This window comes from Thamnophis elegans, chromosome 7 (assembly GCF_009769535.1).
Source record: "Thamnophis elegans isolate rThaEle1 chromosome 7, rThaEle1.pri, whole genome shotgun sequence".
Classification (NCBI taxonomy): domain Eukaryota; kingdom Metazoa; phylum Chordata; class Lepidosauria; order Squamata; family Colubridae; genus Thamnophis; species Thamnophis elegans.
This window is the reverse complement of record NC_045547.1, coordinates 11,538,923-11,562,102: the sequence shown is the minus strand read 5'-3', so window position 1 is coordinate 11,562,102 and position 23,180 is coordinate 11,538,923. Positions and strand designations below refer to the sequence as shown.

At 39.9% G+C, this 23,180-nt stretch overlaps 1 protein-coding gene across 1 annotated transcript in view; it reads right to left on the bottom strand.

Annotated features, from left to right (window-relative positions):
• Positions 1-4,376, bottom strand: part of LOC116511224 (1-phosphatidylinositol 4,5-bisphosphate phosphodiesterase zeta-1-like) — a 54,811-nt gene extending 50,435 nt beyond the window's left edge. The window contains exon 1 of the mRNA XM_032221094.1: positions 4,366-4,376. Within this exon, the coding sequence (XP_032076985.1) occupies positions 4,366-4,376 (11 nt within the window). The remainder of the gene's footprint in view (positions 1-4,365) is intronic.
• Between the last annotated feature and the right edge of the window lie 18,804 nt (positions 4,377-23,180).

Sequence of the window (23,180 nt, the reverse complement as noted above, 5' to 3'; positions counted from 1 at the left end):
GTTTATTCCTCAGTTATTTTTACTAGGTATATGTACTGACTTTACAGTGGTAGAGACTAATTTGATTCTGCACCTGATAACTGCAGCAAGACTGTTGGTGGCGCAATATTGGAAGAAGGAAGACTTGCCTACAATCCAAGAATGGACATTGAAAGTAACAAACTTAGCCGAGATGGCTAAAATATCGGCATATCTCAAAGATCATTCAAATGAGATATATAAACGAGACTGGAAAAAATGGATTGACTATATACAAAATAAATACGGGACCAAGAAATTCCAGTTAGCTTATGCATAAGATCAGAAATGACTTAAACTGTTAAAAGTTAGTTCAGTAAGAAGAAGCTAAGGTCAATGTAGAATGTCATTAATTTCTTTATTTCTTTTTTCTCAATAGATTTTAGACTGTGCTAGTTAAAAATCCATACCGTGTACGGGTTCTGGGAAGTCGGGGGAGGGGGAAGGAGGAGGGGGGTGGGGGGTGGAGGGAGGGAGGGGCACACACACAAAAAATTGTACTTCAATGTCTTAATGATTGACAAATGATGAAATATTTGTGTGTGTGTTTTTTTTTAAAGAAATAAAATAAAAATTACCACAAAAAAAAAAAAAACATTCATGCACATGGTATCAGAATGAATGTCTCAAAGTAGAGAAATTGGATTGTAGCATATGGGTTTGAGTGACCTAGCTAGCATGGTTACTGTTCTGCTGGCATAAGCCATCCGTTGTTGAGTAAAAATGGAAAAGATAAGTTCTGGTCTTGAAGGGCAGCTGCAAAGTTACAAAGCATAATGAGCTGACCTAATTTCTATCCAGGAAGATTTTGAGGCAGAAGTTCTTTGGCCCAACCTTGTATATAGGGTCTATAGTCCTAAGATGACATTCAACCCTCCTCAGTTGCTGGATGACATTCCATGGGTCTAGTGTAAAAATTGAAGAGAGAAGGAAAGAAGAGAAAAAGTCTGCCCGGAATGATTGGTGTGGCTGGAGAGAAAAAACTGGAGAGAGAAGTTAAGCATGTGGAGCAATTGCTGGTTCCTGGTTGGGAAAGGAGAAGAAAGGTCCACAGATGGCTTCTCTGGAAGAAGTGATATGAAGACCTAGAGGGACAAGAGCTCCACTCAAGGCCCAAGAACTGGAACAAGTGACCCAGCTGGTTGCAAATGGCAACTTCACCCAAGATCAAAGAGGGGAAGGAGGAAATAGACCAGTGTTAGCGAACCTTTTCGGCACCAAGTGCCGAAACGGGAGTATGCATGCAGGAGTGCTGGAAACCAAAAGAGCAGCTCCCTGGCACACGTGTGAGGGAGCACCGGAAACCAGAAGAGCAGCTCCCCAGCGCGCATGTACACACCAGGAAGCTGAACTTCCAGTTTCCGGCGCACACATGTGCACTGGCCATCTGGTCTTCTGGTTTCTGATGCACATGTGCGTGTGAAGACCAGCTGACCGGTGTGTATGCACACACTGGAACTCAGAAGAGCAACAGGCAATGGGTGGAGTGCCCAGAGAGAAGGCTCTGTGTGCCACTTCTAGCATGTGTGCCATAGGTTCACCATCACAGGGATAGACTGTTGATGGCAAAGCCCTGGTCTCTGGGGAAGGACTGGGCAGAAGACTCATGATGGTTCTTCTCCGAATTGAGAAGAAGTAGGTGTTCAATCAGCAGATCCAGGAGAAAATCAAGCCCCCTTTAGCACATTACCGTAAATTCTAGCCACCTATGAGAATCACTGGAGTCAATTCTGGAACTATATAATGATAGTTCTAGTTCATCAAGTATTATAAAGAAAAGGCTTGAAGCAATATGCAGAATTCCATTTCATGGGCTTAAAAAGGGAGTAGATGATGATTCCTCAGCTGATCATCAGCCATTCCCAGGACAATCATCTGATATTTGGTTGTCGACATGTCTGTAAATAGTTTGGTTATAAAATAACTGGGTGCCCAATAGTGATCTTGCCATGCATTTTGTTACACTATTATTTTACAAGGGGACAATCTTCCACATCTTTAGGGAAAGAGTATTTTATCTAAAATCAGAAGGCATCATCAATCAAGAGTTATTGTTTGCATCAAAATACTCCATCCTTTTTTCTTTAATTCAAACATTCTTTTCTAAATTCATAGTGTACGCCTTCAGTACCATTTTACAAAATGTTTCTAAGTGTTGTTCCTTGAGATCCCAAATGATTACAGTTTATTATTTCCCATCCTCTCCTTTCAAGGCATGTGAATAAATCTGGGGGTATGGCATTTATTTTCTATCTTGTTAAGGAGGAATTAGGAAGCCAAGAGAGTATAATAATTTTCATTCAAAATTTATTTTCCTGTGTGCGACTTTCATTTATTCTCTTGAAAATGCTGTCTTGGATTTGCAGCAGACATATTAATTGTTTCTTGAAGATTACATGTTTTGAAATGTGAGCATATGTTAGAAACCGAATTGCTGCCTAAAAGATCACTTAATTTCCCCTGAAAGCTGTCTTCAACAAATGCTTTGATATTCCTAGCCAAATACAATAAGTAATCATTTTCAGCATATTCATAGTACTCAGTCTCCGAAGTGGGGCGTGGGAGGAGTCACAGCTGGGTATTGTTACAGCCCATCTGCCCGGAGACTGAGATAAAACACGTTCTAGTCCTCACGGACAAAGTGGCGACCAAGGCACACGTGAACAAACAGGGAGGCACCCATTCCAGGACATTGCGCAATGAGGCAGTGAGATTGGGAAACTGGGCGGAACGGAACCTCCTATCGATCTGAGCGGAGTACATCTCCGGAATGGAGAATCACCAGGCAGACTGGCTCAGCAGGGAGTGGCAACTTCATCCCAGCATCTTCAGCCAAATCTGCCAGAAGTTCGGAAGACCGTCAGTCTTCTCTTCGCCTCCCCGATGAACACCCAGCTCCCAAGGTTCATATCGTGGTTCCAGAAGCAGGAAGCAATGGACAATGACCCCCTGTGATGCCCGTTGCCACCAAGTCTTCTTTACGCTTCCCCCCTCCCTCTCCTACCCGGGGTGCTCAGGAAGCTGGTATTAGAGAGGGCAGAGGTGATTCTGGTGGTTCCATACTGGCCCCGACGCCCCTGGTTCACAGATCTGATAGAGCTGTCTATTGCCCCCCATTGGAGGATCCCTCAGGGGGAGGTAACCCTTATGCAGGGGAGACTGCTTCACCCAGACCCAGACTGGCTCCAATTGACCATCTGGAGATTGAGCAGACACAGTTAAGAGAGACCCAGATTTCCACCAAGGTCATAGGAACCATAGAGGCAGCCAGGAGGAGATCCACCACTCTCATCTATGATGCGACCTGGGTCTCCTTTGCGGCCTGGTGCCGCTCGGCTCAGGTAGAACCAACAGCAGCTATGGTTCCGCAGGTCCTGGACTTCCTCCAGGATGGCCTGGAGAAGGGCCTGGCCCCTAGCACCCTCAGAAGGCAGGTCTCAGCCCTGGCCATTGTCCTGGGGGAAGTGGGCACACAGTCCTTGTCCCAACTTCCCATTATCAAATGGTTCCTCAGGGGTGCAACCAACCTCAGACCCCTGGTGATTCACCGTTTCCCCTCGTGAGACCTGCCTACAGTGTTCCAGGCTCTCCTGGGAGCATCCTTCGAGCCTCTAAAGGAGGTGAGTCTTGAGCTGCTCACGCTCAAGGTAGTGTTCCTCGTGGCTATTACCTCAGCCAGGAGGGTGTCAGAGATTAACTCACTGTCAGTCAGATCTCTGCATATTCCACAGTAACAGGGTGGTCTTAAGACTCAACCCGGCCTTCATGCCAAAAATTAATTCTCCCTTTCATAGGGCTCAGGAGATCATTCCCCCGAATTTTTGCCCAGCTCCCTCCAACAGAAGGGAGAGGTCCTGGCATCGCCTGGATGTCAGGAGGGCGCTGCGCATCTATCTGAAGCGCACGTCACTCATCAGGCGGTCGGAGACCCTTTTCGTCTCCTACCACCCGGGAACCAGGGGAGCGAAGGTCTCCCCAGCCACCATCAGTAGATGGATCAGGCTAGCCATCTCCAAGGCCTACGAGGCATGGGGACTTAGGTGCCTGAGGGCATCACCGTGCACTCCACCAGGAGTGCAGCTACTTCAGCGGCCTGGGCCACCCAGGCCCCCATCGAGGACATTTGCAGGGCGGCAGCATGGGCTTCACCCTATCCATTCATCAGACACTATAGACTGGACGCCTCCGCCTCTGCAGAGGCATCCTTTGGGAGGAGAGTCCTACAGAGAGTGCTGGATACTCGGGGGGACTCAGGCCCTATGGACCCTCCCAGGGACACCTAGCTTTGGTAGGTCCCAGCTGTGACTCCTCCCACGCCCCACTTCGGAGACTGTCAGTTGGTCTTACCTGAACTGCATATCTCGAAGGATGGCGTGGGAGCAGTCACTTCTCGCCCGTAGTGCGCCCCGCGCAGGGTGGGCCTGAGTAAAGTGTTACCGATCAGTCAGGGACCAGGAGGGGTGTGGGGGGTGTTACCCTGTTCCCTTCCTTCTAGAAACACTTTGACTGGATCATTGGTTAATCTGGAGAGTCAGAGGAGAGGTAGAGGTGTGGCCTCAAGATTTACCTCAGTCTCCGGGCAGATGGGCCGTGACAATACCCAGCTGTGATTGCTCCCACGCCATCCTTCGAGACATGCAGTTCAGGTAAGACCAACTGACATTCCTTAGGTATGTTTATTTTAGTGCCAGGCAGAGAAATCCTCTGCATTTTATTCTGCTAGTTCTTCTTCAGCTGTATTATAGGAAATTTGCTTTTGAAATGGATTTCAAGATAATTTCAGAGGTATTCTCATGTGAATGGAGTATGGTGTTTTGTCATTTATAGTATTTAATTACAAGGTGGCCCAGGAATGCATGTGAATATTATTTATTGTACAATCATCTTTTCAGCAATCTATAGCCTCCCTAATTTTACATGATTTAATCTAAAGAGACAGCATCACAATGGAACTCATCCAGATGGGTTTTTTTTTAATTACTAGTCATTTTAAAAATGGAATCATATCCTTGAGAAATTATTGCAGAATTTCTCCTCCTGCTGGAGAAATTCAAAAGAATCATCTTCTCAGTTTCCCTGCCCAAAAATTTAATGGAGAAGTTCAAAAGTCTTCTAAAGAGTAATTGGATATGAGATGGGTAGGAAATAAATTTATGAATGAATGAATGATCCCATAATTGTCTGCTATCTTTTATGTACTTAAAAGGAGTTTAACATCTAGGAAAAGATGCACAAAATTACACTATACTATAACTCCTATTTACAATAGCAAACATAACACTAATGAAGCTGGTGTATGTTTGAAAATATGGAAGAAATATAAGATACAATCTAGGAGAGGAATCTTGCAGAAGGGTTATCTAAATAGACAAGCCATGACACTTCTACCTTTAACAAGAGGAAAAGAAAACAACTATTTTATCTATTTTATCACAGGATAACCTTAAAACAGTCCTGTCCTATATAGATTTCATACAACCTAGGGAATAGCCCACAGATGTATCTTTGTGGAGGACACAGCTTTTACTCACTCATCATAAAAGAAGGAGAAATGCATTATCAAAAGAAAGGGGGGGGGGAGATTTCATTGGTATACATGCAATGTGCATATTCTAAAAATTATTGTACAATAATTGTTACACAATTGTTTCATAATCGGCAATTTCAGGCAATTTACTCTCCCTTTCTGTGATTTTCTATTATTAAATTGAACTAGATATCTGTTAAAACGAAGAATATCTTCAGATTCAGAATTGTCTGGTGTATAGTTCTGGAGAGTAAGTAAAATATGTAGGTATTGTTGTGTAGACAAGAAAGCTGGAGCAAGTTTTAAGCCTAGAACAGCCAGATAAGACTCCAAAGTAGTTCACACATACTCCCAAATTCACTGAACTATAAGATGGGGAGGAATGACACCATAATCACACTTACAAGATTCTGTTATTATAGTCAATCTGAATAAAAGTAGTTTTAGTCTCCTTGTGTACTCTAGCTCTTGGGACTGGCAACACTAGAAGAAATTGCTACCTGTATCTTAATTATTTATACTGAAATATGAATCCTTTGGTTTATTGATTTGGCCAAGTGCCATTCATTTTTCCCTCCAAGGTTATTTTGTTGGTCTTGAAATCTAGAGTTTTGTTGTTTGTTTGCTTTATGGCAGATATTAAGCTACTAGTGTCTTGAGCATTTCATATTAGACTTATTTTGCCTTCATTTCTTAACTCCCCAAGGCTAAGGTTACTGTTGAAGAGTGCTCTACTTCTTCAGAATTATACTCATAATTTTTGTTTACTTTTTCCAGAGTTCAGCGTTATTTTAATCATTAATCGTTCAGTGTCATGGCAGGACAATGAAATATATCTGCTTTTGTGCATGTTGTGGTTGGGAATTAATTTCCCAGGATCTCTTCATAGCTTGAGACGCGCTTGCAATCTCTTTATATTAATGAACTTCTCAAGAAACAACCACATAGGCGGCATACAAATGAAAACAAAACTATGTGATGGAAGGAAACTGTTAATCCAGGGCAAGAGAATAGGAAAACAAGTTAAATATTGAAAGCAAGGAGCTGAAAGATGATTGGGGAAAAAAAGAAAATGCATTTTTTTTAAATAACATTAACATTCTGCTTTCCGCATTTTATCCTATTTAATAAACTACATTTTATATTTAATTATCACTAGAGCACAGTTCAGAAAAATGCAGTTAATTTCTACAAGTCTTGCATTGCAATGATTTATTAACTCAAGTGCTTTTGGCCAAAAGTCCTCTTCTTGATGTTCTCTACTTGTGCATGTCCTTCAGCTCATCTATACATCCTAACCCCTCATAGCAAGAGACCTTCTCATTCCAGCCTGTTGCTAAAGTAGATCAAAACTGGATCAAGGTGACTTGGGAGGACAGTAGTCCTTTCAGCGAGGAAAAAGAAGATGAAAACCTCCTAGGTGAACATGCTGTGTCACATGAAGAAGAACCTGAAGAAAAGTGATCTTAATTATCTCAACCCAGGACTGACCCTGGGCATACTTCCTTAAAACTCTGTGCCTCCATGGAAATATTCCTATTCCTGCTTTGGTTGACAGAAAGACCAAAATCTTGCTAGTCAATATAGCTCAGGAGAATATTGATCTTGAGAGATACTGTCCCTGAGGTCAAAAGTCCTATCAATAGCATGTTCCTAGCCTACCATCAACTCCCACTACGCCAATCATCCCATCAGTAATCTATCTTGCTTCTCTGCTCAGGGGTGGGCTGCTACGGGTTTGCAAGAACCCGTAGCTAATGTTATGGCCAGTTCGGAGAACCTCCAAATCCCACTCCTGGTTGGCCCTGCCCACCCACCCCTCCCCTCCAAGAAGTCTCCACGCGGTCCGTTTTAGATGCAAAGTAAGTGCAGGACCCGTGCGGAGGCTCAGGGAGGGGAGAAAACGGGCCTCTCAGAAGGCTTCCGGAGCCCATGGGAGGCAATTTTCGCCCTCCCAGAGGCTCAAGGAAATCTTCTGGAGCCTGGGAAAAGTGAAACCAGCACCACCCCCGTAGTGCAGGAGGCCGACTAGGCGATGCCGACCATGGCCATGCTCACCCAGCAACGAAGCAGAGAACCCGTTGCTGAAATTTTTGAAGCCCATCCCTGTTCCTGCCCCATTTTCCTCTTGCCTACTTCTTCCTCTTGACTCCTTCCAGCCCCCACCCTACCCCCCAAAATCAGGTGCAAATCTATTGCCTTCCCTGATACAACGTTCTTCACAGTAACGTCATGTTTGCTGGGCAGCAGTGCCTGCGGGCTCAACAGTAAGCAACGGTTAACAACCACACTTGGGAGGATTCATACTTGAGCCAGATGTGATAGTAAATTCTTGTTGCTGCTGCTTGGGCGAGCAGCAATATCATCCCACAAGCAAGGAAGGAAAGGAGAACAAGAAGGAAAAGTGCTGGAAAAGTGAAAGATCCATGCTTTGTCTGAGAAAAACAGGAAGGGTTCCACCACAAATCCGCGAAGCCCTTATCCGCGGAGACATAAGCGCGAAGACTAATTCGCGCTGTTCGAAGCGCTAAGGAAAAACGCGACCCTACCGCGATGAAATAATCGCGGAGGGCAAATCCGCGCATTCCCAAGCACTCAGCAACCTAACCCTAACCCTAAAACAAACCCCTAAACCTAATCCTAACCCTTACCTTAATTTAAATCCGCTTTCTGCCGCCACGCTGTTTTAAAGCGTCCTTCTGCCGCCGCGCTGTTGTCGCGGCGGTGATGACGTCGCGGCTTTAGCGACGCGATTTTATCACCGCTATTTTGACGAGCGCAGTTTTGTCGTGCCACGAAGAGGAAGCCCCTCTCTGTGTCTTGCCTCTAGAAGTTGTGGGTCCATCACTGGAGGTCTTTAAGAAGAGATTGGACAACCACCAGTCTGAAATGGTATATAGAGTTTCCTGCTTAGCCAGGTGTTTGGACTAGAAGACCTCTAAGGTCCCTTCCAACTCTGTTATTCTGTGTCTCACTCCTGCAACTGTACTCTCAGCCAACTCCTGCCCTGTATGGAAGCAGAAATTCTTATCAGCTTCTTTCCTGAGGCACAGTGAAATTAATGCTTTCTAGAATATATACTGTATGTATGTATGCATGTGTGTGTGTGTGTTGTGTATTTCTTTTGCTCCTTTAATCATCCAAATAATGGATTTAGTTGTTGCCTTACCATAACTAGAACAAATATGCTCTGCAATATTTTTGTCTGGGGCTTTATAATCAATCCTGCACATAAATATCGAATCAACTTGAACTTAACGGTCTGTTCAGGAGCTCCAGCATAGCAATAAAGACTTCTAGTAGTCCTGTTCCTATAATCACCCAGGTTAGCTTCCACCCAGCTCATTCTAAGAGCACACAAGCACAATAATTGAGTCAAACATTGTTCTGAGAATAAACAAGCCTTACTCACTTTCTCCAGGAAGTATCTAGTGTACCATTAGTCTTGCACTGAGAAAGAATGAGCAAGAAGCAGCTTCTTGAATGAGAAGGGAATAAATTTCAAAAAAAAGAAAAAACCAGGAAATCCCAGTTACATTTTGACAACCACGACCTAGATGATTGAGAATATAGCAATAGCAATAGCAGTTAGACTTATATACCGCTTCATAGGGCTTTCAGCCCTCTCTAAGCGGTTTACAGAGTCAGCGTATTGCCCCCAACAACAATACGGGTCCTCATTTTACCCACCTCGGAAGGATGAGTCAACCTTGAGCCGGTGAGATTTGAACCGCCGAACTGCAGAACTGCACTCAGCTGAAGTAGCCTGCAGTGCTGCACTCTAACCACTGCGCCACCTCGGCTCGACATAGACAATACTTTCAACATCATTCCTTCTTCCTTGGCCAGACACGCAACAGCTTGGAAAGCATGCACCATCCTGATAAACCTTGCCAGGAATACTACTAGCAATTTATCATGTGATTATAACTAAGCATAGTGCAAGCTTAGGATAAAACAACAATTAATAATTTAACTTAAGCAGTCCTGACTTCATAATACAAAATAAGGAATCTGTAAACCAAAGGCCTGTAGCACATAATATTGTCAACACTTATACATTCAGATTAATATGTAATTTTTAAAAAATTCATAGGGAGCTAGGGGAGAGGGAAGAATTTTTAGTGTCTTTAAAAGAGATCGGACTCCAAGTGTAGCCATGGTAGAAGCTGATTTCAAAGAAACAGAGCCAGGTGAAAAGGCTCTCAAATGTCATGGCTATTCTAGTAGGCTGAGAAACCAGTTATGCCTGACCTGATAAAAAGATCACGCACATTAGCCACTCAAAGGTCTTTGAAATGATTGAGTCCATGTACAGGGCATGATGTGTCAGCACCAGCAATATATACAGGTAACCTTCATGAATATCAGGCTGCTGTAATGATTGGCAAGAAAACAGGTAGGAGAAAAATAAGACTCAGAAAAATATAAATAGCACAATTTGGATGCAAAAGAAAGGGAAGAATGAGGACTTGGGTCCCCAGACAACAGAAGGCAATGACAATTCAAGATGATAGAATAACAGAGTTGGAAAGGGCCTTGGAGGTCTTCTAGTCCAACCCCTGCTCAAACAGGAAACCCTCTTCAAATGATTGTACAATCTCAGTATTGAGGTCAGACTGAATTTCAGTGAAAATATCATTAAAAATCATGAGGAAATCCTTAACACCCCCCCCCCAGTAAATAATAAGAAAACAATAAGAAACAAGATATTATCTAAAACTTTAAAAGGTCCTCAAATCGTCATGTTCTATAACTGAACATTTGCTTGATTTTTTAAAGTTAATTACTCTTTCTAGTTAGCATTTTGAGGAAGAAGGAAGAAGGCTGAGGAAGAAGACCCATTGCAGAGGCATTAGGGGGGGGGGATAAATAATTTTGCATAATTGTTCTGGATTAGATATAACCTTCAGAGGATTAATCAACTATATCAATTAAACTGCTTTTGGTATTGCAATACACTTCTCCCTTACAGATGCAATTAAGTACAGCGGAAAAGCACCGCTGAGAATAAAAAGCAAGGAACTAGTTCAAATGATGTGCTTCATTTTGAGGACACCAGTGATCCTTCATTTCACAGTGACAAATAAATGAGACCCTAAATTGGTTTCCAGGTTTGACTGTTGTTTATGGTCAATAGTAAAGAAGAGGTAAGTTGAGAAACATAAACAAGCCTGCTAAAGACTATGTTCTGTTCCCAAAATTCCTACTTCATGGAACATTTCGCATGGAAACATCTTTTGTAACCCAAAAGACTAACTTTTTATTTCAGCTGTCAAAATCTTTAATGATGTTTCCACACATCTGTGTTCTGATCAGCAAACTTTCTACACTAATATTAAGTCAGTTCCTTTTTACCAGTATTGCTTTAAAAAAGGGGGGGGGGGAGAAGAAAAGAAAAATATTTCCTGATCAGTGTGTCTGGAGGATTACTAAAGCGTAGTTTTTAATTAGTCATTTTGTTCTAAGGGTTGCAGTTCATTTTAATTACTGAGATCCCATTACTTTTTTCTTTTGAAAAAGCAATAATAGTAATAATAGTAATAGTAATAATAGCAACATTAATAACATTTATTATTATTAATAATAATAATTAATTACTTAATTAGTATTAGTATTTAATTAGTTAATGTACAGCGCAGCTGTAATAGTCACTAATGAACTAGGCATTAAAATCAAAGTACCTAGTCACAAAACAGAAAAAGCATCAGAGCCAAAGTGGAAAATCCGATTAGAACAAAAAGTCAAAAAATTAAGGGCAGACGCTAGTAACTTAAAGAACATGCATGAGAACGGCTTAAAAACAACAAAATCATAGATCGGCTAATCAGAAGATATAGATTGGATACAAGAAACATCAATGAAGCTGTAGAGATTATAAAACAGCAGATAACAGCAACAGCTAGAAAAATTGAAAGATATGAGGCACGAATCATCCAATATAAACAAAATCAGCAATTTCGATCAGACCAACGGCGTTTTTATCAAAGTCTTAATGTGAATGGTGACACCAAAAGTGAAAAACCAGAAAAGCAGGCCACAATTGAATTCTGGAAAGAATTGTGGGAAAATGCAAAGGACTACAATAAGGAAGCAAAGTGGATACATGAGTTTGAGAAAAGCATTGGCAACAAACAAATGCAAGTATTAGAAATAACAACTGAGATGGTCAAAAATCAAGTAAAAAAGGTAAAGAATTGGACATCACCAATTACATGGTTTCTGGCTCAAATATCTGACCAGTTTACATGCAATATTGGCCAGGCAACTGAATGAAATTTTACAAAAGGGCCAAATTGATGAATGGTTGACAACTGGAAAAACATACTTGATTCAGAAAGATGCAATTAAAGGAACAACACCTGAAAACTACAGACCAATAACATGCTTGCCAATAACCTTCAAATTACTCACAGGCATTATTGCAGATAACATGATGGATTATTTGGAAACAAACAACATCTTGCCAGTAGAGCAAAAAGGCAACAAAAGAAGGAGTAGGGGCACAAAAGATCAGCTCCTAATTGATAAAATGATATTAGAAAATTGTAAGAACAGAAAGCTGATTTGGACATTTTGGACCGAAAAACCAGGAAACTAATGACAATGCACTACAGTTTACATCCACGTGGTGATACTGATAGACTATACCTGCCACGAAAATCAGGGGGCAGAGGATTATTACAAGTGAAGCAAACAGTTGAAGAAGAAAAACATGCACTGGCTGATTATTTAAAAGAAAGTCAAGAACATCTATTAATCGAAGTAAAGTACAAAAATCTACTGAAGGCCGAACAGACGAAACAAGAATACAGAAAAGATGTGATAAAATCAAGAATGGGGAGTTGGCAGAACAAAGCACTGCATGGCCAATTTCTAGAAAAAAATAAAAAATAAAGTGGACAATGAACAAACTTGGTTATGGTTAACAACAGGTACATTAAAGACAGAAACAGAGTCACTAATCCTGGCTGCGCAAGAACAAGCTATCCGCACAAATGCCATTAAGGCCAAAATCGAAAAATCCTCTGATGATGCCAAATGCAGACTTTGCAAAGAAGCTGATGAAACTGTTGATCACATACTCAGCTGCTGTAAAGAAATTTGTGCAGACTGATTATAAATTGCGGCACAATTCAGTAGCACAAATGATCCATTGGAATTTGTGCAAAAATTATAATATTAAAACAGCAACAAACTGGTGGGAACATCAACCTGAAAAAGTCACCGAAAATCAGATGGTCAAAATCTTGTGGGATTTCCGTATACAAACGGACAAAATACTGGCGCATAATACACCAGACATCACACTGGTCGAGAAAAATAAGGTCACAATCATAGACATCGCAATACCAGGTGATAGCAGGGTCGCCGAGAAGGAACATGAAAAAATCGCGAAATACCAGGACTTAAAAATCGAAATCCAACGATTATGGCACAAACCAGCAGTGGTAATTCCAGTGGTAATTGGCACACTGGGCGCTATTCCAAAAGCACTGGAATTACATTTAAAACAGTTACAAATGGACAAAATCACCATCAGTCAAATGCAAAAAGCTGCACTGCTTTGATCTGTACGCATATTACGAAAATACATTACGATGTCCTAGGCCCCTGGGTGGAGCCTCACTAGTAATCAATGCCAAATCCAGCGAAACAACTGGCCGCTGTGATACAAATCTGTTGTTGTGATAATAGTAATAATAATACAAATGTTCTAATAACTGTAGTGCCCTACACAAGAGGACCACAGATGATTAATTTAAGGCTTATCTGTCGCTAATCTCCAGTCATGCTGAACAGCAAGAAATAAAAATAGGCAGACTCTCTGCACAGGGGATTTTCATTTAAAGGTGTAAAACTTCCAAAAATTCCTGGTGTAACAGTGCTGCATGTATAGAATAGAATAGAATAGAAGACCAATCTAATCTGGGAGGAAAATCAGTAAATACTACCATTATGCAATGATACAATCTGGATTTTTAGTGTACTGGCCTAGTGGCAAAGACACATGCCTTCCACTCAGAAGGTTGAGAGTTCAATCCCGGGAAGTGACCGATATGTTTCTCTCAGGATACAAAGAGAAAGTATCTGCTGCAATCTCCGGCCAGTAAATGCTCAGCTCCATTCAGTCACTCTGACTCAACCCTGAATTAAGGGATTACAGGGTTGCAAAAGAAAATAAATAATCTGGATTTTTCATATAAACCAAATGTAGAATGAACGACAATTCCAGGGGAAGTTAATAGGGATAGAAGCTGGAGTCTTTTACCACTAGCATGTAAAGCAAGCTTCAGCTCAGGTAATCTTGGTGAAAGTAGTTTTGTTTCTTATGATGCCTTTTTTTAAAAAAAGTAATTAGTGGAACCAAAATAAATCTCAAACAGATAATTGTATTCCTGTGGGCCTCTGGTAATTAGGACAAATGTTTCATTGCTACATTTCTCCTTCTTCCAATTAGATGATGCCAATTAGTGCTGATTTGCAACTAGCCCAGGAAAGAAAGGAAGCATTTAGAACCGGGAGACTAAAAAGGTCAAGAAAAAGATTGTAGGAAGTTATCACCCAGCCCTCTCCCAGAAAAATAAAATATCCTAGGAAATATTGAAAAGGCAGAATATTTCTCTGGATGTGAAAAGGAAGAAACATGTTTTAAAAGACAGAATAGCTCCCTGTAGCTTCCTGCCCACCCCACTTGTCAATGGGCCATTAAGAAGGCCACGCTAGTTCACTTTACATAATAAAGAGTTCTCCCCTTCAGCTCCAGGGGAATGGGATTAAGGCATGATAATATTGGCCCTTTACTCAGCTCACCACATGGCATCTGATAACTCAACCAAACCTGGATTCAAAACGCAGCCTAGAGAGTTGCCCCTGCATGGCCCCATGGGAGTCTGACAACCAATCAGAATACAAGCTCAAGATCAAAGGCCAGAGGGGGATAAAACCAGGGACTCAGCATCTCAGTCAGCCCTTCTCTTCTCCACCAACATTGAAGCATGTGATCACCTTTTCTGTTCAGGACTCAAGCTATGTGGTCCTGTCCACCAATAAACCATCTTTCCAAGCACCCTCCATGTCTCCAGTGTCTTTTTCCCCACTTGGAGCCGAACCCAGAAGGACATTTCTTTCAACAAGATCCTTAAAAGAAGATGAAGTAAAATGTGTGAATGTGTTGCAGAGAAAGAGAATCTATATTGTAATCTAATACTCACCTGGATTGTTGCAATGCAGGTATGGCATTACTGAGGAATTTAAAATTCATGAGGTAGCAATAGCACTTTAACTTATACACCGCTTCACAGGGCTTTACAGCCCTCTCTAAGCAGTTTACAGAGTCAGCATATTGCCCCCAACAATCTGGGTCCTCATTCTACCCACCTCGGAAGGAGGTCAGAAAGCAAACAAAGGATAGATAAGGTGGCTGGTCAGTTTCTCCATTCCAGGATCAACAAGGGCCTCAACAGGATCTGGAAATTCTGTGAGAACGTAAATCTCTGTTCTTTCATGTGCCCATATATAAGGATACAAATGATGAACAAATTATATCATTAGAACAAATTGGAAGGCATCGGGAATACTAAGCAGAAAAGAGATCACAGGGAGCTTTCAGCTCTGGGTCATAAGAGAATAGCTTGTTGCTTATTATGATGATGGAGTGAAGCTTTAGAAGTTTATTCAAAGTATAATTTAGTAAGGAAGCTCAGACATTCCACCAGTTCACAGAGAGAGAGAGAGGAACTGCAATTTCCTACAATCAGTGATTATAATTATTTTTCCCTCTGATACTAATCTTTGTTTCCTCTATAGGTAAGTGCAAGACAAAACTATATCTGTTTCTGGGCCTCTTTTTGCTCTTTCTAAAGCTCAACCATTTGTGTACCTGTGGATTTTCCTATGCATCTTTTTTATTTAAGATAGATTAGATAGATAGATAGATAGATAGATAGATAGATAGATAGATAGATAGATAGATAGGTTTGTTTTCATATTTGCTTTCATGTGTTTGTGTGTGTGTGTGTGTGTTCCAGCATAACTCTGGCACATCTCGAGCAATTTCGACCAAACTTGGTACACAGATGACTTACTCTCTGGAAACAAATACTGTGAGGCTAAGACACCTCTAACACCCCTTGTGATGTGTGTTCTGTTATGATACAGCCTCTTGTGCCTTAAAATGGTTTCTACTGTACTGCCATAAAAAGGCTTCTACTGTACAGCACAGTGGATTTGCCATGATAATGGCTTCACAGTACTCCACAAGGGGGCTCCCTCTGGTAAGGGGGAAAATCCAACATTAGAAATTATGTTTGGTCCAGACATTTCCCCCGCTATAAATAAATACCCGGACAACGCCGGGCTATCAGCTAATTTTAAAATAAGATTTACTTAATAAATGTTCTCACTTAACAATAGAAATGTTGGGCTCAATTGTGGTCATAAATTGAGGACTCCCTGTATAGTAATATGCTCAGTGTATAGAGCATACAGACAAACCTCATATGCTAGGTTCATGTGAATACAAGGAGGCACTTTGAAATGCTTGCGCAGTTCCTGGAACTATCTGCAAGATGCCAACTTTCTTTCCACCCCAACTGGCACCCTGCTTCCTGACAAAATGTCCATCACAACTGGAAACAATGGATCCATTACAGCTCCAATGGCTGTACTGGGCAAAGTGCAAGCTGTAGACAGTACTTTAGGAAGGCAATTCTCAGGCAATTCAGTGTGTTTGAGAGTGAAAAGGCAGAAGGCATTATAAACTTTCTGCATGGCATGTAAATGAGGCTTTGAGCAGACTTTTTGGCAAGAAATCGGCAAGACTGAAAAAAGTGAGACAGCCTTAACCTTGCTAGAGGCAACATTTGCATGTACAATACAGCCTAGTACCTTCACTTTTTAATGGTGGCTGGGTGGATTTTTTTCTCAGCCTATCCGTGTAAGAATAAGAACGGAATAAATAACATACGTCTAGATTTTACTAGACCTTTTCCTTTCTATAATCAAAGTTAGCTTTCGATCAGCAAAACATTTCAATTACAACCACTAGCTAATTCTTTTTCATTTTTCCATTCTGAATGCCAAATAATTTCCCAGGGGCTGAAAGCAAGTGGCTACTTTAAATACTGCAGTTAATCTCCATTATGAAACTGTCTAGTCCTTTAGCACTTTATTAATTGGACACTTGTCAGAAAACTTTTTTGATATACTGTATATCAAAGATAGATTACATATCTGCAGCCTAAAGAATATTTTTATGTACCTTCTACTCATTTTGGAAGAGATTAATGTCTTCACCTTTTGAAATTATGAACTACATATTTCATGGTAGTAGCTAGGCATTTTATATTAAAAACATACATGTTTTTAAAAATGCAACTAAGAGAGGTTTTGTAGTCCTAACAAAGATTCTTGATAGTTGTATATGTACAGTATATTATATCAGTTTGAATTATTTTTGATTGCAAAGTTTTTATTATTTTTGTGTTTTGCTTCTTCAATTCAATTCTATTTTATTCTATTCTTGTTATGCTTTTTATATTGCTTGGTTAAAAAGGGGATATTTGTTCAAGCAAAGGCTATATAGCCATCTGTCTAGGATGGTTAAATTTGAATTCCTACCCTGAACAGTAATTACATTTGGTGGTTCTTTCTAGTACTATAAATCTCTAAATTTATGTTCTTAAAAACTATTGTTTTTAATGCTAATATAGCAAAATATTCCTAGCATATCAAAGAGCAGTCATCAGACAGTAAAAGAACAAAACAAAGATGAATTTATTTTAAGTCAAATGTAAAAAAAACCTGAAATAATACTTAATAGAAGCCTATTCTTTTTATTTTTTGCAAAAGAACTTTGTCATAGGTAGAACCATTTAAGTCATACAAGTAAAACCTGCCTTCCTGTGCCTATTCCAATCTGCATTGGAAGCAAATGAAAAAGAGAATATTAGAATGCATACCTTTCTTTAGCATTTACCAATCATCCAAACAAATACTCCAATTTCAAAATTCTCAGCTTAACTCAAGGTCCCATTATTAAAGTAATCAATTTTATTTTAAAAAACTAGCATATCATAATGGAGAAATAACAAACACAAGGGTTCTTTCTCACATCTGCAGTAATGCACCTACTTACTATACTTCAGCAGGGGGAACAGAGAGCTGAGAATTGAGGCAAGGCAAAAGTTCATACCAATAAAAACAGTTAATTAATGCTCTAAAACTATATTCATGGCATTTTCTCCTGCACTTTAGCTGAGCTGGAAATTAATAGCTGCAGAAGACAGATGACAGTATAGTGACAAGGACTGGCGGAAAGGAATGGTATGGAAGAAACCTAAAATCTGCATTCCTTTAAGCATAATATTTAAAACAGTGGCCTTAATTTCATGGAAGGGAAATACAAAGAGGATGCACGTAAGTGAAACTCAAATACATGGTGGAAGTTTAAAAAACCGCACACAAATAGCCATCACTAATTTTTTGCATGCTAAAATACGGGAACATGGAATTCCCCTTTCCAAATTCCTCTTTTGATCCAGAAATTGACTCATTCTTGGAACTCTGAATCTGGTCTTATCAAATCCATGGATAACAGATGATTTTTTCTAATTCAAATGCAATCTAGGCAATAAATTTACAAGTGATCTCAATAAAAACCTTTGGGTGCATCAACATGAGATGTACAATAATAATAATAATAACAACAACAACAACGAATTGAAGATTCGAATTGAAGAATTGAAAAAAATCACAAAGTACCGGGACTTGCAAATTGAAGTTGAGCAACTGTGGAAAAAGAAATCGTGTGTTGTCCCGATTGTAATTGGAGTCCTTGGAGCAATACCCAAAGCGCTACCTCGCTATTTGGAAATTTTAAATTTATCAGACTTGAACAGGACTTGAGCTGTTGAGCTACCAACCAGCCCCAAAGGCTGTGAATCTCACAAAAGATTAACCAAATAATAATAATAATAATAATAATAATAATAATAATAAGAAGAAGAAGAAGAAGAAGAAGAAGAGCAAAAAGGCAACAAAAGAAGGAGCAGGGGCACCAAAGATCAGCTTCTAATTGATAAAATGATATTAGAAAATTGTAAGAACAGAAAAACGAACTTGAATATGGTCTGGATTGATTACAAAAAGGCATTTGACTCACTGCCACATAGTTGGATCATAAAATGCTTAGAAACAACTGGTATTAGCAAAAATATTACATCCTTTACTGAAAAGGCGATGAAACAATGGAGAACTGAGTTGGCAGTAGGGAATGAGATCTACGGAATAGTTAATATCAAGCGAGGAATTTTCCAGGGTGATTCACTTTCACCTCTTCTCTTCATCATCGCAATGATCCCACTATCAGTAATCTTTTAAAAAATGAAATTAGGCTACCAAACAGCCAAAGAAGCTGAAAAAATTTCACATTTACTATATATGGATGATTTGAAACTCTATGGAAAGTCAGAAATAGAAATCCAATCATTGACAAACACAGTCCGAGTATTCAGCACCGATATTTCAATGCAGTTTGGCATGGAAAAATGCGCCACTGTATCCATAAAAAGGGGCAAAATCACTGCATGTGAGGGAATTGAAATGCCCAATGGCCAATTAATTAAATGCAAAGAAAATGAAGCCTACAAATACTTAGGCATTCTGCAGTTGGATAACATCAAGCATGGAGAAGTAAAAACTATTGTCAGGCGAGAGTACACCAACAGAGTTAGGAAAATTTTGAAATCTAAATTGAATGGTGGAAATACAATCAAGGCCATAAATACCTGGGCAATACCAGTTATAAGATACACAGCTGGTATAGTTAACTGGACACAAGCTGATTTGGACCTTTTGGACCGAAAAACCAGGAAACTAATGACAATGCACTACAGTTTACATCCACGTGGTGATACTGATAGACTGTACCTGCCCCGAAAATCAGGTGGCAGAGGATTATTACAAGTGAAGCAAACAGTTGAAGAAGAAAAACATGCACTGGCTGATTATTTAAAAGAAAGTCAAGAACATCTATTAATCGAAGTAAAGAACAAAAATCTACTGAAGGCCCAACAGACGAAACAAGAATACAGAAAAGATGTGATAAAATCAAGAATGGAGAGTTGGCAGAACAAAGCACTGCATGGCCAATTTCTGGAAAAAATAAAAGATAAAGTGGACAGTGAACAAACTTGGTTATGGTTAACAACAGGTTCATTAAAGAAAGAAACAGAGTCACTAATCCTGGCTGCGCAAGAACAAGCTATCCGCACAAATGCCATTAAGGCCAAAATCGAAAAATCCTCTGATGATGCCAAATGCAGACTTTGCAAAGAAGCTGATGAAAGTGTTGATCACATACTCAGCTGCTGTAAAAAAATCGCACAGACTGATTATAAATTGCGGCACAATTCAGTAGCACAAATGATCCATTGGAATTTGTGCAAAAATTATAATATTAAAACAGCAACAAACTGGTGGGAACATCAGCCTGAAAAAGTCACCGAAAATCAGATGGTCAAGATCCTGTGGGATTTCCGTATACAAACCGACAAAATACTGGCGCATAATACACCAGACATCACACTGGTTGAGAAAAATAAGGTCACAATCATAGACATCGCAATACCAGGTGATAGCAGGGTCGCCGAGAAGGAACATGAAAAAATCGCAAGATACCAGGACTTAAAAATCAAAATTCAACGACTATGGCACAAACCAGCAGTGGTAATTCCAGTGGTAATTGGCACACTGGGTGCTATTCCAAAAGCACTGGAATTACATTTAAAACAGTTAAAAATTGACAAAATCACCATCAGTCAAATGCAAAAAGCCGCACTGCTTGGATCTGCACGCATATTAAGAAAATACGTTACGACGTCCTAGGCCCCTGGGTGGGGCCCGACTAGTAACCAATGCCAAATCCGGCGAAACAACTGGCCGCTGTGATACAATTGTATAATAATAATAATAATAATAACAACTCCGCCATTGCCGGTCCCAAGCCCGGATGAGAAAGGAGGAAGGTTGGGATCAGGTTGGCATCTGGTCCCGTAAAAAAAACCCCGCCAACCCATACAATATGGTGAAAAAAACAAATAAGAATTCCATACCGCATCGGTCGTCGCGCGGGTTAACAAGGGCCGCGGCAGATGTTGGGGTCCCTGGACATCCGTCGACAAGTGGGCTACAAGTGGACCAGCCAACAAAACGACAAAAATATAGTGCAGATGAAAACCGTGCCATAATGGCCTGTTACTACAACTCAGAGCCAGAAAAAAGAGGCTATTTAAAGCGAATGTATGAATTATGGAAACAACAATATCCAGATTCAAATGTTAGTGAACAACGACTAGCAGATCAAAGGCGATTTATTATACAGAATAAAGTGTTTAGTGAAGTTGAACATGAGGAAATTCAGGCAAATTGCAAAACCCAAAAAACAATATCACAAGCGGAAATAACTGATATTCAAGACACAACTAAAGACATTATAGTAGAACTCCCAGAAGAAGCTCTTGGGGAGGAAATAATATCACCACCACTAGAACCAGTTATCACTGAACCAACTGATGAACTAACTCAAAAACAAAAAGAATTGAAGGATAAGATCATGGAGCATTTTCTGCTTAATGAGGAAAGGCAACGTTTACCATCACTAAAAACTGTGCCAAAGAAAATTTTGGCCCCTATCATGAAAATGGTTAATGCAGTGTTTTCAACAATTGAACCAGGATCCATCTTGGAAACAAACCAGTTAATGTACAGCGCAGCTGTAATAGTCACTAATGAACTAGGCATTAAAATTAAAGTACCTAGTCATACAACAGAAAAAGCATCAAAGCCAAAGTGGAAAATCCGTTTAGAACAAAAAATAAAAAAATTAAGGGCAGATGCTAGTAACTTAAAGAACATGCATGAGCAACGGCTTAAAAACAACAAAATCATAGATCGGCTAATCAGGAGATATAGATTGGATACAAGAAACATCAATGAAGCTGTAGAGATTGTAAAACAGCAGATAACAGCAACAGCTAGAAAAATTGAAAGATATGAGGCACGAATCATCCAATATAAACAAAATCAGCAATTTCGATCAGACCAACGGCGTTTTTATCAAAGTCTTAATGTAAATGGTGACACCAAAAGTGAAAAACCAGAAAAACAGGCCACAGTTGAATTCTGGAAAGAATTGTGGGAAAATGCAAAGGACTACAACAAGGAAGCAAAGTGGATACATGACTTTGAGAAAAGCATTGGCAACAAACAAATGCAAGTATTAGAAATAACAACTGAGATGGTCAAAAATCGAGTTAAAAAGGTAAAGAATTGGACATCACCTGGAAAGGACCAATTACATGGTTTCTGGCTCAAATATCTGACCAGTTTACATGCAATATTGGCCAGGCAACTGAATGAAATTTTACAAAAGGGCCAAATTGATGAATGGTTGACAACTGGAAAAACATACTTGATTCAGAAAGATCCAACTAAAGGAACAACACCTGAAAACTATAGACCAATAACATGCTTGCCAACAACCTTCAAATTACTCACAGGCATTATTGCAGATAACATGATGGATTATTTGGAAACAAACAACATCTTGCCAGTAGAGCAAAAAGGCAACAAAAGAAGGAGCAGGGGCACAAAAGATCAGCTTCTAATTGATAAAATGATATTAGAAAATTGTAAGAACAGAAAAACGAACTTGAATATGGTCTGGATTGATTACAAAAAGGCATTTGACTCACTGCCACATAGTTGGATCATAAAATGCTTAGAAACAACTGGCATTAGCAAAAATATTACATCCTTTACTGAAAAGGCAATGAAACAATGGAGAACTGAGTTGGCAGTAGGGAATGAGAGCTACGGAATGGTTAATATCAAGCGAGGAATTTTCCAGGGTGATTCACTTTCACCTCTTCTCTTCATCATCGCAATGATCCCACTATCAGTAATCTTAAAAAAAATGAAATTAGGCTACCAAACAGCCAAAAAAGCTGAAAAGATTTCGCATTTACTATATATGGATGATTTGAAACTCTATGGAAAGTCAGAAATAGAAATCCAATCATTGACAAATACAGTCCGAGTATTCAGCACCGATATTTCAATGCAGTTTGGCATGGAAAAATGCGCCACTGTATCCATAAAAAGGGGCAAAATCACTGCATCTGAGGGAATTGAAATGCCCAATGGCCAACTAATTAAATGCAAAGAAAATGAAGCCTACAAATACTTAGGCATTCTGCAGTTGGATAACATCAAGCATGGAGAAGTAAAAACTATTATCAGAGGAGAGTACACCAACAGAGTTAGGAAAATTTTGAAATCTAAATTGAATGGTGGAAATACAATCAAGGCCATAAATACCTGGGCAATACCAGTTATAAGATACACAGCTGGCATAGTTAACTGGACACAAGCTGATTTGGACCTTTTGGACCGAAAAACCAGGAAACTAATGACAATGCACTACAGTTTACATCCACGTGGTGATACTGATAGACTGTACCTGCCCCGAAAATCAGGTGGCAGAGGATTATTACAAGTGAAGCAAACAGTTGAAGAAGAAAAACATGCACTGGCTGATTATTTAAAAGAAAGTCAAGAACATCTATTAATC